This window comes from Typopeltis vanoorti, chromosome 13, assembly GCF_054136105.1.
Source record: "Typopeltis vanoorti isolate ZY-2024b chromosome 13, IOZ_Tvanoo_1.0, whole genome shotgun sequence".
In the NCBI taxonomy this organism is placed as follows: Eukaryota; Metazoa; Arthropoda; class Arachnida; order Uropygi; family Thelyphonidae; genus Typopeltis; species Typopeltis vanoorti.
Window position 1 is genome coordinate 106,194,104 of NC_143561.1, and position 18,497 is coordinate 106,212,600.

The 18,497-nt window shown below is 35.0% G+C and overlaps 1 protein-coding gene across 2 annotated transcripts in view; it reads right to left on the reverse strand.

The window, feature by feature from the left end:
- Hmt-1 (ABC transporter ATP-binding protein/permease Hmt-1) overlaps positions 1-18,497 on the reverse strand; it is a 318,374-nt gene that overhangs the window by 215,248 nt on the left and 84,629 nt on the right. For both annotated transcript variants that reach the window (XM_090402438.1, XM_090402439.1), the window contains exon 5: positions 10,509-10,604. In XM_090402438.1, coding sequence (XP_090258564.1) covers positions 10,509-10,604 — 96 coding nt within the window. The remainder of the gene's footprint in view (positions 1-10,508; positions 10,605-18,497) is intronic.

An 18,497-nucleotide genomic window follows, 5' to 3' on the forward strand; every position in this document is an offset into this window, starting at 1 on the left:
TTTCTTAGATAATTTATACTACTTTCTGTCCCTGTTCTCTACTCCTTATTTTAAAGCATTTACACCAGAAATGCTAAATCAGATCATATCATATGTGATTCCTTTTATTCATTTTTAAAGCTTTCTCATGTGTCTCCAAAAATTTTGATAACATTCAAAACATTTATCTTATTTTCTTCTCATGCCTTTCATTTAGCTAGTTTTGCACATAACTTAGATTTTTTACATTTTTCTCTGTTTTTACAATAGCTAATTTGTCAGAATAACTTTTGATATAATTTATTCTTTTCTGAAATTGCATCTAACTTCTTGAATCCACTTTAGGGATTGCTTAAGTGTCAAAGCTAGATAACTAAGGGCTTCTAACCTAATGTCAAATCCATATCCTCTTGCAGTGCACCTGATTAGTAGATATTCACCTGGATGCTAAACAAACAAGGATGAGCTGGCGATTTGGAACTTATCCAAAAAAAAAAAAAAAAGAGGATTATGCATTGGTTTAAATCATGATGATGAAACAATACAATATCATGTGAGCTCAGGTATCATTTAGTTAAATCCCAATATTTGGGTGAAAATTTTATTCAATTAAATATCTACCATAAGAGTTTTGTTGTATTAATTTATTTAAATGCCTACTTACAATATTTTTCATTGACAATTTTACTGTTGATAAATGATAAATTCATGCATGTACAGAACAACAAGAATTGAAATAGGAGTGATCGCCATTTAGTTTAGAGCAGGATACAATTGACTATCATATTGAAAAGTAAAATTGTGTACTCAGTTTTAAAAACAAAAAAGTCAGACAGTGTACAGAGGCAAAATCTAGACTGAAATATACAAATATTAAAAAAAGCACTGGCTGATTCACTAAAGGAAGCACAACATGGAGAAATTGGATAAAAAGATCTGAACTCCATGAGAGGAGGTAGTTCTGGAAAAGATGAATGCCCACCAAAAGTTTGTAACTAGGAAGTCAGATGTCCCCCCCAAAACACACACATACACTTTTCTTCATGTAGTGTGAGTGATACCCTTCAAGAGCATGCCAAACATATGTACTAAACCCAAAACCTCGTGCATTTGAGAGTACATAAGTAAATATGGGTTACCACAGGCCAGCTGCCAGATAGTACACATGCACAAACCTTTCAGTAACAAGTCAAGACTTCATGGTCAGCTGGCATATAATCCTGCTGCTAGGTCATGCCTGCAGGGGAGGGGGGGGTTCAAGCAGTGGCATGCTAGGATCCCTATAATAAACAAATCTACTTTACCAATATCCATGGAAGAAATGATGCACACCATTTTAAGGTCATTCAGATAAGCATCATACTCCCAAAAGAAACCCAAATTGCATCTACAACAAACCCTGATTATTTTCATTGCTGTCCAAGTTACACGCTGCACGATTACATGGGTAGCATCTACACCATTTGCAAGATCGAACATTACTTGTGATGCCCAATTTCAAATCCCGTTATTGACCTCCTCTGGCTGAAGGTTTCTTTGCCCCATTTTGCAACATTTTCTTGCTCTGTTTACCACTCTCCAAATTCTGAAAACCAAGCAATGACTGTTATAACATAAATCCTACCCTACCAAACAGAATTCTTGATAATCCTCTCCAAATACCCTGATCTTTTTTTTAACTAGTCCTTCTACCAGATATACCACAGAGGTAATCTCTCCTCTCTTCTTGATAACTTAGATCACAATTGTGCTAGCTTCCATTCATACAGAATGCTCTCCCTCCAACCACTTCAAACCTCATGTCTTCTGGCAGTACAAAGGTACCAAGTGAGATCTCCAGACCTGTTGTTCCTTTCCATGGTCAGATACTGTTTCAACTTCTGTAATCAAAACAAATATTCTGAGTGAGTCACAGATATTACCCTCACTGACACAAAAGGCCTTAATTCCATTTTATCCAAAATTCTCATCCATTTTCTACACTTTGGTTCAGCAAAAGATGTACCAAAGTAGTTAAAGAAACAAACTCTGCTTGCCATAAGTGACTTACAACAAATACTCCAGCTTCATACTTAGCCTATGCTGATGCTCACAATAATACAAAACAACCACAGCTCTGAAAAATCTGACTGCATAACTATCATCAACAGAAAACTTGCCTCCTGTCCAAATGGAAGCCACACCTCTGATTTCTTGCAGAGACAACTGGACATAGCGTATACTCACCTGCACTTCCACCTCCCGCTCTCTCAGTGGGATGGCACCACTGTTACTGTACCTAAGGATAAAGATGACCTGGCACTCTTTTCCTCCAACTCTTGCACAACCAAGGCAAATTGCAACCTCCCATACCAGAAACTGAGCACCATGTGTCTCCTGTGGTTTTTTGACAAAATATAAGCTATCAGAAGAATGCTACACAACTTAGACCAGGGCTGTCCAAAACACAATCCACGTTTTTCGTGAATCGCATTGTGGGCCGCATCCAGCCTGCAGTGCGATTTTGTGTGGCCTGCAGTGCGATTTTGTGTGGCCTGCCTGTGGATTTTGATTTTAACAAGCAAAAAAATAAAATAACAATTTGAATCGAATGCATAGATATTTTAATTCTATCACTAATCGATAATCTTGATGTTGGTAATTTTATTTGGTGTTCTTACATCACCATATACCCACATGTTTTTCAAATATTAGATGTGTCAAAGAAGCGTTCTTGCACTGTTTTGTTCCAACGTATATAATATATTACTGTATTTATTATTCTGGATGCGGCACTCGGAAATCTTTTTTTTTTAATGCAGCCCTCGGATTACCTAAAGTTGGACAGCCCTGACTTATACAATAAAGAGTCTTCTGGTCATGATGGCATCTAGAAACTGAGTACCATGTTTCTCCTGTGTTTTTTTGACAAAAAGCTATCAGAAAAATGTTACACAACTAAACAGTCTTCTGGTCCTGATGGCATTCTAGAAACCAAGTACTACATGTCTCCTGTGGTTTTTGGCAAAAAGCTATCGAAAAACTGGTACACAACTTAGACACTAAAGAGTCTTCTGGTCTTGATGGCATTTATCCAATTGTACTCAAACACTGTGCTCCCGAGCTGACACCTGTCCTATATCATCTATACACTATTCTATACTCAGCTGGCACTTATTCCAATGATGAAGCAAGCATATATATAAAAAGGAAGATTAAAGTCTGCTATCCAACTACCGACTGATCACTATCGCCTCATTTTTTCCAAAATAAGAGAAAGTCATCAACAGCCATCTTTTCCACTAACTAGAGGTCCACCTGTTTATTGGTGACCACCAGTATGGATTCTGGCAATCTAAATCCACAGATGATGATGCTGACTTCTTAGCCTATATTACCCACCACTGGACAAATACCATGGAAAGGTTCAGTGAAATGTGCTGTTGTTGATCTCGAGAATTTAGGAAATTCTGACCTGATCATGTTTGGCACCAGTGCCTACTCAATAAATTCTGATCTTTTGATCTACCAACATCCTCTGCAATTGGGCAGCAAGCTTTTTTTCCTTCATGTTTGCTGTATAATGGTGGATGGATGCCTCTCTGAGCTATGCCACCAATGTTTTATCATCTACTTTCTTTTTCTCATAAATGACCTATTCTCAATCACCACTAATCCAATCTGCAGCTCTGCTGATGATAGTACACTCCATTCAATCCTACTCATTCAACAAACCATGCAGTGCTCAGATATCCTACACTTCAAGATCAACCAGTGCCTTAAACAATGATCTTCGCACCACACTTTAATGGAATGAGGATAACTTGATCATCTTCAAATCACCAAAAATGCAGTTGTACCTTTGCTTCCATAAAAGGAATCTCAGTTCACTTATGCTCAGCAACACACAAATCACATCTCTCTGTCCCTCCCCCCGCATCCTTGGACTGACATTTACCTCTAGCCTTTCTTGAAAAACACATCAAATCAATAACTACTTCAGCGTTTAAAAAACTAGGGACACTCTTCTGCCTAAGATGCTACTTTTCACCTATATAGCTGCTTACTCTATACAAATCCACCTATCTATAGAATACTGCCTTGCATTTTGGGATGCTGTACCTAAAACCTCCCTAAAAATTCTCAATGTCATCCAGAGGAAAGCAATTCAGCTCACAGATGATCCCTCCCATACTCACTTCAACCACTATCTCACAAATGCACTATTTCGTCTGTCTGTTCTATAGGTACTTCCATGATCACTGCTCCACTAAACTGGCAAACATCATTCCTCTAATTTTTGTTGGTTTGTTGCACCAAGAGCAGCAACTGTTCAGCATCCCTTTTCAGTGAAACTATAAACACAATGAACATGTTTCTCCTCTTCCTCTTTTCTTCTATCTATCTCTTTCCTCTAGAATAGCTTTCCTCATGAAGTGTCAACAGCTACAACTCCAACTCTTAAGAATTTGTCAATAAACTTCTTTCCAAACCATCATCTGTACCTTATACGTGCCACAGGCTCCTCTATCTTTCATGTATGGGTTCAATAAAAAAAAATGTACCCTGAGAGAACAGATGGAAAATTTAAGAAAAACTATGTATACAAGTCATGGAAGACTTTGTTAAGAAGACATGAGATCATGAATATGACAAAATTTCCTGGAAGCTATCGAAAAGTGACAAAAATTGAGCAATATTTTGGATGTCTGGAGTAATATACTTTGAAATGAAACAAGCCATGAAAGAACAGTTGGAAAATATTCAAGAGAAATACTCTCAATAGTACATATCAAAAGCTATCAAGAAGCTGAAATGTGAAAATACCTCATGGGTAGACGAGTATTCGACCAGAAATGTTCATATATGGAAGTATGAACGTTTTATAGGGACTATGCTGCATGTTTAGAGTAGAGCTTTCATAGACCCCCCCCCATATACAGAAAAGGAAACAAAACTGAATGTGAAAATTATAGAATTTCCCTACTGATCAAGTAAGACTTACGCATTCATGTTTGAGATGGGGTGTAGAAAATTGTGAAAGAGAAGCCTGGAGTCAAACAAGCTGGTTCAGAACATATAGAGATTAAATTTAGCCCAGGTACATGGAAAGGTTCAGTGAAATGTGCGGGATCAGATTTTCATTTTAAGACAAACAGCTGAGAAATCATGGAAACATAACAACGATCTGTATTTAAGTTCTGTGGATCTGAAAAAGGCAATATGACAAGGAGTCAACAAAAAAGTTGTTCAAAGTGCTAGAATTATATGGTGTAAAAAAAAACATGACAATCTATACTTAAGCTATAAGCCACAAGAATTTAAAGGGATAGAATCAGAGTTTGATGTAAGTTTGGGTATAAGACAAGTGTACACACTATCCCCATGCTTATTCATCAACCATGTATCACATTATGAAGAAAATTGGCATCAAACCCAATATTAAAAGTTGAGATATTAACCATCTCGCCTCTTTACTTTATGCAAATGATGTTATTATGCTTAAATAAATCAAGTATGCAGAATTCCTTAACTAAACAGAGTAACTACTGTAACAAATTGGCATGAAAAATCAACAATAAAAAGACAAACTATGAAAACAGAGGGCAATGGAAAATATCAATGGCATCGTGAATGGAGAACTTATAGAACAATTAAAATATTTCAGTTATTTAGATAAAAAAAATTTGTGACTATAGCAATTCAAGTATGGATGCAGACATCAGAATAAGAAATAAAGGAGAAATCAGTTAAAACACTTAACTAGCTGTATACAAGACAGTATTCAACCAATTTTCATCTATAGATCTGAGAGCTACAACTAAAAGACAACAGGCATTACAGTTCTGAGAAAACTTACGGGATTGAGCAGATGGCATAAATGTCAGAATCATATTATAAATTATGATATTAGGACAGAACCTGACAATGTTAGCATTCAAGAATGTGTGAACAGCTAGACTAAACTGGTATGGGCACAGTTAAACAGAATGGGAGAGGAAACAAACCAGATGTCTAAAGCCAGGACAGCAGGAAAAAGACCCAGAGGCACACCACCATAATCTGTGTGGTTTCAGTCTAAATTGCCTTAAGACCGAAATATAAGATCTGACAATATTAGATCACAGTGAATGCATGACTAATTTGAAGGAAAATTGTCAATAATCTATAACGTAACTTATGGTATGCTTGTGTAGTTCAGTGGAAGTGGTATTTGCATCCTCTGCACTAGGCCACCTGAAGATTGATGCAAGTTTAAGTCTAGTCACTAACTAGAGGAAGTTATTCTAAACCTTTCTTCACTGGTTCCCAAGTTAGTCAATCTGGTACAGGCAAGCAGGTTTTTTTCTGCTGGAAACTTAAGTTTTTCATTCCATAAACTCAAGAAAATCGACTATAGAATTCAGACTATTTCAGATAATAATATATCCTGTTCGGTGTTTATTCAAGGTAGCAGCACTTGTTTGCCAGTCACTTCATCTGTTGCCACTTATAATTAGTGATAATGTTGGGCCCAGCTATCTCTGATTGGATACCAGTGGGGAATGAACTGCTCACTCAGTCTCCAAAAGTTAGATAGGGCTAAAACAGCCTTGTCTACTCCCTATAAGGGATTAAAAGGTGTTAGCTGATTCTTTTGATGTAACTTATAATGTATATAATGCTATAATGTAACTTAGGTATAGTTGACGCTAGCTATAATGAACTCCTGGAGACCACAAGAATTGTTTGTTACAATGAATTGTTTGCTATACAGTGAATTTTGTTCAGAACAGTATCATACATACAGCAATTTTTTTATGTATTTCTCAGTAGTTTATTATCGAGAGAGCGAGTGATAAGTGAGAATCAACTGTGGTACCATCATAGTATCCTGTACATCTCTTGAGGATACATACACATCAGGAATTTAAAGATGATTATCCAGAACACCAAACTAGTAATACACAAGAAAATGTTCAAGCCACTTTTAAATTAAAGATCTGCAAATTGGGCTACAAATAAAATAGTTGATAATGAATTCATGCAGAAGTTATGAGGAAAATGAGGACACTGAACAGATAGCTTCAATGGCAGAATTACATTAAAAATATTAATTTTTCATATGCATTCAGCAGAGTGTGAGAATGCAGGAAAATGTCTCAAAGGAAGACTAAGATCTAGGTGGAGTTATTTGATAATAGTGAGTGAGAAGAATGAAATGTGAGATCTGACAATATTGGAGAACTGACAAACAGCTGATTAATTTCGAAGAAAACTATTTCAGGTGCTAGGTAATAAAATTAATTTAATTTTCAGTTGCATCATAGTATCCTTTGTATACTTTCAGAATACATATCAGGAAATGATAATGATTATGTATGCTTAGCATCCCCCCCCCCTATTATAAATAGTAATATATTCCTTTCCTGGGTTTCAGCTGTTTGCATTATTTCATAAAATGCAGTTTCTTTCTATAATCGACAAGAATTTTGATTTTTTATATCACTGAAACTTGCAGCAAACTCTGACATGTGAGGAAAAAAATCAAACTACTTTAAATTCCATATCACACTATCTGCTTTGATAATTTTTAAGAAATTCTGGTTTTTCATCATTATTAGATATGGATTTCAAACAAATGTGTTTGATATGATTAAAAAATAAATAAAAGAAGACTGGTTACATAAGTACAAAAAATTATTACAAAACTGGTGCGAGATAAGCTTTTAAAACTTTAATGTCTCAAATAATGGATTTTTTTTTAATTACGTCATTAGGACTTAGTACAATCCAACTATGATGCTCTATTCAAAATCAAGTAAGAAAAATGGAATGCTAGTGCAAGCAGTCATAACAGAAAAATAAAGACCGCTTGCACCAGCATTCCAATTTATTCATACAGAAGCCTTTGGGTGAAAATTTTATAAATTTTTTCTTGTTTCATTGTTTATTTTTTTTAATATATTTACTCATAATTATATATATTATATAAATAACACAATTATACAGCTAACTTTCACTATATGACTGTTGTAAACTATTCTTTTTGCCACACATATAGTGGTCAAAGGAATATTTTACCAAAATCAATCTCCTTTTGAATAGCAATGATATTTAGCTTCAACACTGGAGACTTTTGAATGGCAGTTGGTGATGAATTAATTCACTATAGTGATGTTTGCTATTGTGAGTTCATCTAATTCTGCACCTATACAGCTTGAACAACAACAAAAAATTAATTAATCAATTAATTAAATGAAATAAATAGAAACAGAGATTGAATGCTAGCTAGATAAGCAACCCAACTACTCACTATGATTACAGCTGATAAAGATTAAGCACATACACTGGCAGTCACTTATATCATCCCTCAATCCAGTACGACCACAAGATTCCTAGGTTGCATACTTCTAAGATCACAGTACTTGAGCTCTTTTATAGTGGACAATTTTAAAAATTCATTTTATTATTCATGAGCTAGGTTATTTTTTATAACTGGAATTAGAACTAAGAAAGAATAACCAGTGTTCTTAACCATGTATATTCTGATTTTGGTAAAGGATAATGATCAATCAGGCAGGATTATTTGCCAGTTGATCAGGAAGAAGCCTCCTGAAGAGTTACCATCAGGTTCAGTCCTGTGTACTACCTAGTGGCCAGCTTGTGGAAACTGTTTTGGAGGTTGCATCTTATTAAAAATTAAAAATGTCAAGAAATTATATTCTTGGTTTAATCCTTTATCCAAATGTAAGCAAACAAAGTTTTCATGTGAAGTAACTTCACGACTGGACAACTCGCATATAGAGGCTAAAGTCATTAGTCTCTAAATACAAGTTGCCCGGTTGTGAAGTAACTTAAAGGATTAAACCAAGAATATAATTTCTTGACATTTTTAATTTATAGCATAACCAAGTGGAAAAACTTTCAGCATCTTATTATCTTATTGGTAGGTTTTTTAGGACAATTCCACCCATGAAAGATTGTAAATCCAAGGCATGTCAAAAAAAGACCGAACTTTTTAAATAGCGTCAGCACTCAGTAGCTGCATCACGCTCTCTGTGCCAACTGGCACAGAGAGCGTGATGCAGCTACTGAGTGCACCTAGCAGCAGGTTTTGACAACAAACTGCCATTTACCCCCATTCTGCTATGAGCATTAGTCGTAGAGTTACATCGCTGAAGTAAGCACATGCACAAGCTGTTCATTGGATTAGTGACAATGAAGGAGCTTGAAGAACAACATGTGTATGTATGGGTGGGTGTGTATGGGTGAAATTTTGCTGCAAACTTGGTAAACATTTTACAGAAACATTTCAATTGCTTAATTAAGTATATGGGGAGAACTGTATGAGGTGAACGTAGCGCTATAAGTGGTTTAAGCATCAATGGATTAGTCTGTCAAAGATCAAGGTGATGTTAGTTGTGTTTTTTGATTGAAAAGCATTGTCCATTATGAATTTGTACCACGTGGTCAGATGGTAAACAAAGACTGTACCAGGAAGTTTTAGTGCATTTGAGAGATGCTGTGCACAGGAAGCAGTCTGAATTATGGGAAAACCAGACTTGGATGTTGCACCATGACAATGCGCCAGCTATTAAGCATCGCTCCTCATCTGCAATTATATGGCAAAACATCAACATCTGTGCAGACATCCAGCAGACTTTTTCCTGTTTCCCAAACTTTAAACCACTTTGAAAGGATGCCGTTTCCAAACCATAGAGGAGAAAATGCAATAAGAGAACTGCAAGCCATCACAGAAAGTGATGGCAATGGAAGAAACATTGGGAATGGTGTATTGCCAGTAGAGGGGACTACTTTGAAGGGAACAGTGCTTAAAATGAGCAATAAAGTCTTGATAACAAAAGTTTGGTCTTTTTTGAACACGCCTTATATAAACAGTATTGTGAGAGATTACATAATCTGGAGACTGTTTTGAAGGCCCAACACATTTTTTTCTTCAGGTGACCAACAGCAGGATGGTAGTCTCACATCTAAAGATATTCACAAACTATATTACAGCCTGTTCAATCAAGTTCAATCCAGTTGGTCACCCAATCCAGGTCAAGAAATACAAAACAAGTTCTTCAGCATCACTCAACTTCATACAATATCTAAAGCTACTATGTCTTGTATGACATTATCATCATCATCAACTGGATATTTAGTACCTGCTTCCAATGCTCCAATGCACAGCACCTCACCTTATCAGCATTTTAAAATGTATCAGCATTAATCTCTCTCTTCACTATAAACTGATCTGTCTTTTACACTACTTTGAATAAATACCTTATGATTAAGCTGGAAATACAATTTTTAGCCTCTAATAGCAAATTTATTTTATCACTTTTTCTTATCAGATAAAATAACTCAGCTTTCATTTGCCCCCAACTCAACTAATTCAACTCTAGCAGTGGCAAATAAATACCATAACTGCATCAATCTACAGCCAACCAGCAAATGCTTTTTTTTTTTTGCTCTTATTTCTTGCTCCATTATACAAATAACAATATGACAATTTATATATGATAACTTATTATTAAACTGAAATGATTAAAATTGCGACTTACCTTGTCCTTGTAAAAACCATAAACCAATATAAATCAAAATAAAGTCCCATCGAAAAGAAAGGGAAACATGCTCTGATGTCTTGGTGAGACTGTCAACTAAAGTAACACAATGTTATCAGAATTACCTCTCTCTCTCGATATATAAAACTAAATGTTTATAACAAAATGTAATCAATACATAACTCTTTTAAAATTTAATAGCCCATTCTAGTACCAAACATTAAAAAAAAAAAATTATGACTACAAAAATATCCATAAAACAGTACACATAAATGATAAATTTAGTTTAATCCTTTATCCAAGTGTAAGCAAACAAAGTTTGCACCTGAAATTATTGGAGAAAAATTATGGGAGACTGAGACAAGGAGTGATGAGAGTTTGGTCCACCTTTGCTATGAGTTGCACCAACTTACCTCAGTCCTGAAAATATTTTTAAGCACAAACTTTGTTTGCTTACACTTGAATAAAGGATTAAACTAAATTTATTATAGCCTAACCAAGCAAAATAAACTTCCAACATCTTTCTCTAAATCCAGAGTAATTTAACAATGAGGTGGTACACCGGTTGGCAACTCGTATAGGTAAAATGACCTCTCCTATTGCTTCTGCCCAAGCATCTCCACGTTTGGGTCTGCCTCCCACTGACGAGACCTCAATAAAAGTCAAAAGCGGTCTGGGTAGTGGCCCTTTCCTCAATGCACAGCAGTATACATGTCTGCAAGGAGATGTACTTTGCATTATGGGAGATACTGAGCCAAGGAGTGATGAGAGCTTGGTCCACCTTTGCTACAAGTTGCAAAGGGATGTACCACCTTACCTCAGTCCTGAAGATATTTTCAGGCGCAAACTTTGTTTGCTTACACTTGGATAAAGGATTAAAATAAATTTATTATAGTCTAATCAAATGCAAAATAAACTGCCTACACATAAACGAAAACAGTAAGGAAAAATTTTCTACATATTAAAATTATATCATAATTTGAAGTGAAAGCCTGGAAAGTTTTAGGCTATAATCTTATGCCCTCTCCACTCCAGACAAAAAAAAAAAATATTACACATTATTGTTTCATCATTAAAGAGGTTTTTACCCAAAACTTTAATAACTGCAGCCTTATAAAATGCTTTTTGATTTCTGTGACCACTTTTTCTTTCAATAACTATAGAAATTAAGTTTGAATAATTAATAATTAAAGTATTAAAAATTTACTAAAGAAAAACTTATAACAATGGTTAATACAATTAATAAATAAAAAGTTAATTACTAATATGAAAACAAAATTTGTTTAATTATAAAATTTTGTATATTAATTCTGCATGCAGGATGTGTATATCATATCGAAATGTTGATATGTAAGCAGTAGATAGAACTAAGAGAGTGTGATTCAATTCTGTGTTGAGAATAAATTATTTAATCACGGAAGAATATCTGGTCATGTTTCATGCCCACTGTTGATTCAGTTAATGAGAAAAAATAGAATAATTACAAATTACAATGTGTACTACAAACAACAGTGTTAAGAGCAACCAAAGAGTGTGATGTGTAATTATTAGTTAAAAAAAAAAAACATCGAAATTTGTACTGGAAAAAAAAATTATATATATATATATATATATATATGTGGCGATCAGCTTTTACTCGGTTGTTATACATTTCAAAAAATAGATTTAATGACTCCAAGACCGAGATAACATATAAAGATTTTAATGATAAATACTACTAGTTTCGGCATATAGCAGCCTTCTTCAGGTATTTATAAAGGAAAGGAATACTAATAAACATTGAATTATTTAAACAAACTGGAAATTACAGGTACAAATTGCCTCACATAATCGATACATAAAAACGTTGTATTTTTCAAGTTGTTCCAACTGGCGTGCCATTGTTTGTTGCAATTGTGCGTGCAAGTTCACGTGAACGCCAATATTGAATAACTGCAGCATGGCTATCTGGGATGTTATAACTTAAATTATTATTTAAGTGGACCGGGTTCAGTAGGATTTCCCTTGATTCTACGATTTTCCTTTCAAACTCATCTTCACAGCGAAAAATATTTTCTGATCTATTCCAGCATACAGAGTGGCTTTGTTGGTCATCATTAGGATTATTTGAAAAAAGAACATGACTGGATAACGCAGTTGCATGAGATCTTTTGTATGAGATGTCTCTCTTATGCTCTTCTATGCGTTGTTCAATGGATTTGTTAGTTTGACCAAAGTATGGAATATTGCAATCACACCACAATTTATATACTCCAGGGTACTTAAGGTTGTGATAAGTAGGTTTTGGATGGCTGATTAGAGAGCGGATTTTTGGAAGTGTGGTGAAGAAGGTCCTGATATTATATTTTTTAAGGACTTTAGCTATTTTTTTAGAGACTGTGCTAATGTATGGAATGGAGATGCTACCTTTAAAATTAATAGTTTCTGTTGTGCACTGCTTAGGAGGGTTCAGAAGAAATTTCTTAATTGTTTTTTCAGAGTATCCATTTTGTTTAAAAATAAGAGTGAGGTGATTCATTTCTTTTTGTAGTTCATCTTGTTCATTTAAGAGAGAACGTGCACTGTGTCTTAAGGTAGATATAATTCCAAGTTTTTGTGGTGGAAAATGATGAGAAAGATTATGCAGATATCTATTGGTATGCGTAGGTTTTCTGTACATAGAGATTTTTAATCTTTCAGAGCATCGTGTAAGCATAACATCCAAAAAAGGTAAAGAATTATTATTTTCTATATCAGCAATAAATTTTATATTAGGATGTTGGATGTTTAGATGACGAAGAAAATCTGTGAGAGCTGTGTGCCCGTGATTCCAAATAATGAATATATCATCAACATATCTTTTCCAAACTTTTGGTTTAAATGAGAAGGAAGATATGGCTTTCTTTTCAAAGTCTTCAAGGAAGATGTTAGCTAGCACTGGGGACAAAGGGTTGCCCATTGCCAGGCCTTGTTTTTGTTGGTAAATGGAGTCCTTATATCTGAAGTAACCAGAATGAATGCAATGCTTTAATAAAGTGAACATTTTTTGGGATAATTTATCCTGTAGTAATGTAAGTACCTCGTTCGTAGGAACGTTAGTAAATAAAGATATAATGTCCAAACTAGCTAGAATATCATTATCATCGATGGGAATATATATATATATATATATATATATATATATATATATATATATATGTAGAAAGTATTTTACCTTGGGTATAATAAATGTTAAAAATACCAAGCAATTTTAAACCTGGTTTTACTCCATTTCCCAAGTAAGCAAACAGACAAACAAGTCAAGTTTGCGCCTGCAAGTGATGCAAGTCTAGCTGATCCTACAGGTAGTGCAAGACCAAGGCAACTCGTGGTAAAGGTGGCATAAGCTCTGATCACTAATCTTAATATTTACCCTTAATGCCAAAACACATCTCCAAGAAGGGGATGAATGATGTTTTGTATTAAAGGCAAGGGCTACTACCCAGACTGGTTTCGACCTTTATTGAAGTCTCATCAGTGGAAGCCAGGCTAGAAATACCAAGATTTAGTAATACAGAGCTTATAAATATTTTACCAGAACAAGTTACCATATTTTATTATTACCATTTTTTATTTAATAAGGTTAAAACACCTTATGGTAACTTGTTCTGGTAAAATACTTATAAGCTCTGTATTACTAAATCTTGGTATTTCTAGCCTGGCTCCCACTGATGAGACCTCAATAAAGGTCGAAACCGGTCTGGGTAGTGGCCCCTTGCCTTTAATACAAAACATCATACATCCCCTTCTTGGAGATGTGTTTTGGCATTAAGGGTAAATATTAAGATTAGTGATCAGAGCTTATGCCACCTTTATCACGAGTTGCCTTGGTCTTGCGCTACCTGTAGGATCAGCTAGACTTGCATCACTTGCAGGCGCAAACTCGACTTGTTTGTCTGTTTGCTTACTTGGGAAATGGATTAAAACCAGGTTTAAAATTGCTTAGTATTTTTAACATATATATATATATATATACTGAGAGGTTCAGCAGGACAGAGGATACTAACAGTTTTAGAATGAAAAATTATTCGAAAAGGATCAAGAGGTAAAAAATGAAGGACATGGTTTGAAGATATAAGATCAAGAACAGGATCACATGGCTATGAAGAACAAAAAAAGAACGTCACGAACAGGGAGAACTGGAAGGACATGGTGATGCATCCTCACTGAGAAAGCTACGTGATGATGATGATGATATATATATATATTATATTTAACAATCTTAAAACTTTCAAAACATCGGTCTCAAGTTCTCTTCTCTTACTGATAATTCTCTGACATTATTATTATGTGACACCTCCAGGGAGTCCAAAGACTCATCGAGGGAGGGCACCTACTCTACAACTCTCTGTCTCCACCACTACAACGAACCGCAGCAACTACACCACAGCCATCTACTGCCCACCAACACCACTAGTATTTTCACAGACAATCACAAACATCCATGCCCATGGCAGAATTCAAACCTGCAGCCCTTTTGCTGAAGAGTGGATGTGCTAATCACTTGGCCAACCAGGCCGACATATATGAAAACTGTTAAAAAATGAGATTTCTGGGATTATATCATTGTGAATTGACTCAATAAGTTTTGATGCAGTTTAACTCCTTATAAATATCCCTTCCATGAATAACATTAGTTACCAAGGAATGTTTTTCCTCCAGATATTACAACATTCTTTTGATTTTGCTATAAATAAGAGGGGCGGGAGGTTCTTATGAAACTAAGCTATACATATAAACTTAAAGAAACACTAGGTTTGCCTATCTCTTTTACTTTAGCAAAGAACTGAATTGAACACTTATGCTTACTACCTTTTATTCCAAGCCATCTGTCTGGCTTTGATATGTTGATGACATTTTGAAATTTGAACTCCTCGTTATCTGATACAAGTGTTTTTCTTCACAAAACTATTTCTGTCAACTCCAGCATTAAATTTATTCTTGAAATAGAAGATAATAATGGAATACAATAATGACACTATAGCCTTCAATTAAATTAAGCTTGCCAAGAAATTATATTCTTGTTTAATCCTTTATCCAAATATATGCAAACAAAGTTTGCACGTGAAATATCCTCACAACCTCACATTGTCGCACAGAGCTACTTGTATATAGATGTTGATGACAACATACCAACTGACTTAGCTTTCCATAATGCAAAATACACTTCCATTCAAAAGAGTTGCTTTCTCAATGCTATGCGCTATGTGAAGGGTCACTACCCCAGACCAGTTTTGACCTTTACTGAAGTCTCATTAGTGAGAGCAACAAGACATACCAAGTTTCAATTAATGCAGAAGTCACATAATTCCCATATACAAGTAGTAAAAAAGGTATCACCTTATTAATAATATACACTTCTGAAAGAAAGTGTGTTTAGCATTGTGGAATACTAAAGCAACTGATGTCAAGTCATCACAACCTCTATATACAAGTAGCAGATGAGTCATGAAAATACTTCACATGCAATAATAAATTTAGTTTAATCCTATATTCAAGTGTGAACCAACAAAGTTTGCGCCTTAAAGTATCTTCAGGACTGGGGTAAGATAGTACAACACTGGGCAACTCGTTGCAAAGATGGAGCAAGCTAACATCACTTCTATCTCGGTATCTCCCATAATGCAAAACACATCTCTTGGCAGATATGTATAATGATATGTATTAAGGGGAGGGTCACTACCCGGACTACGTTCGACCTTTATTGAGGTCTCTTCAGTGGGAGCCAGGCCCAGACATGGAGATACCAAGCAGAAGCAATAGCATCTCTACCTATAGGAGTTGCCAAAAGGTGTGCCACCTTTTTATTAAATTACTCTGGATTTAGAGAAAGATGTTGAAAGTACCTTTGCAACGAGTTGCCTGGTGTTGTACTACCTTACCCCAGTCCTGAAGATACTTTCAGGAGCAAACTTTGTTTGCTCACACTTGGATAAAGGATTAAACTAAATTTATTATAGTCTAACCAAGTGAAAAATAAACTTTCAACATCTTTCTCTAAATCCAGAGTAATTTAATAAAAAGGTGGCACAACTTTTGGCAACTCCTATAGGTAGAGATGACCTTGCTATTGCTTCTGCCTGGTATCTCCAAGTCTGGGTCTGGCTCCCACTTAAGAGACCTCAATAAAGGTTGAAACTAGTCTGGGTAGTGGCCCTCCCCTTAATGCATAACATTATACATATCTGCAAGATGTGTTTTGCATTATGGGAGATACTGAGATAGAAGTGATGTTAGCTTGCTCCACCTTTACAACGAGTTTCCCGGTGTTGTACTACCTTACCCCAGTCCTGAAGATACTTTCAGGCGCAAACTTTGTTTGCTCACACTTGGATAAAGGATTAAACTAAATTTATTATAGTCTAACCAAGTGAAAAATAAACTTTCAATTTCACATGCAACTTTATCAGCTTACACTTGGATAAATGATTAAACAAGAATATAATTTCTTTGCAAGTTTAATTTAATTTCTAACCAAGTGGAAAACTTCCTACAACTAGCCTAGCCATGGCCTTCATCCTTGTTCTTTTAAAGGACACATTTTCAGATTTTCCATTGCATATGTCAAAGGTTTGTCTGAAAAGCATACTACATGTCTATGCCAAATAATCTCCTTCTGTCCACTTCATAAATTAAGCTTGTACTTATGCTCTCCACAGGATAAATTTCTTCTTCTTTTTTATTTATGTGTGTTTGCAAAATTCTTTTGTTCATGGTCTCCTATTATGGGCAGACAAGTAAATTCTGCACAAGTACATTTAGAAGAGCAATGAGAATAAATTGCTCTTCCATGATGCTGATACATCAGGTCTTGCAAGTCATAGTATTTTTTACTAGACAAAATTTAACAGAAAAGAAAATGTAATATCAGTATTTTAAATTAAGGGGATATAAAATCCACATTGTTTCAAAACCGAATAAGAAACTCAAAGATTGGAATCGAATCAGAGAGTTTCATGCCGAATATAGTAAACTATAAAGTATCGGCAAACACTAGCGTGAGCTAATGCAAGTGGCCCTAGTACGTAGTATAATATCGGACAACTCATTGCAAAGGTGGGGAAAGTTCAGATCGCTATTAGCTCTTTATATTTAAGTAATGTAATATCAGTTTTATTAGAAGGGTTATATAAATAAAGCTGTGGAAAACAAATCTAAATGATTGCTCAAAAACTTTGCAGCTTTAGGAAGTTATCCTGTTCAATATCCCTCCTCCACCACATGTTTGCATTTAACACTGCATACTGTTGCATATGCTATAATTTTTTTAATTGCTATTCTATTTAATTTTCTCTTTAAATGTATTTAAGCACTGACAATGATCACAAAACATGACAGAAAATTATGCTGTGATTAAATAATTTATTTACAAGTGGATTTATTTCTTAATTAGTTTTCATATAAGACATATCGATTCTGTAAATGATTAAGAAGGAAGGAAGGAATCAGCTGATGTGTTTCTTGACCTAGTGGAAATCATATTCCTTGGAAGAAAAAGTGTAAAAATGACTGTTCCAGAAAACAGATCAGATAGAGAAGAATGAGAAGTTGGCTTGATAGGTCTGAAGCTGGACTGTGAACGGATGTTGATCAGCAACTACATATGATTTTTATATGCAAAGAAGAAAATTGGAGAATAATGAAAGTCAACTCAGAAGAAGAAGAAAATAATATGTGAAAGGGAGCTATAACAAATGTGAAAAGTGCTTGTAGAGAAACCGAGGTGTTATCTGAGATCGGGGATCTATGTCGGAGGTCAACACTGAGCCCAACTTGTTTCTAGTAGTGATAGATGGCAAGACAATGTAACATGGCTTTGAAGTGTAATATGGTACTGACATACCATCATCAAGAAATTCCTGATGTCCACCCTAAGGGAGTGTAGAGGATATTACGATAGTACTACAGGAAAAGTTAGACCATTACTACCTTCTTATCAATAATTTTCCTCCAAATCAATCTGTTATCTGT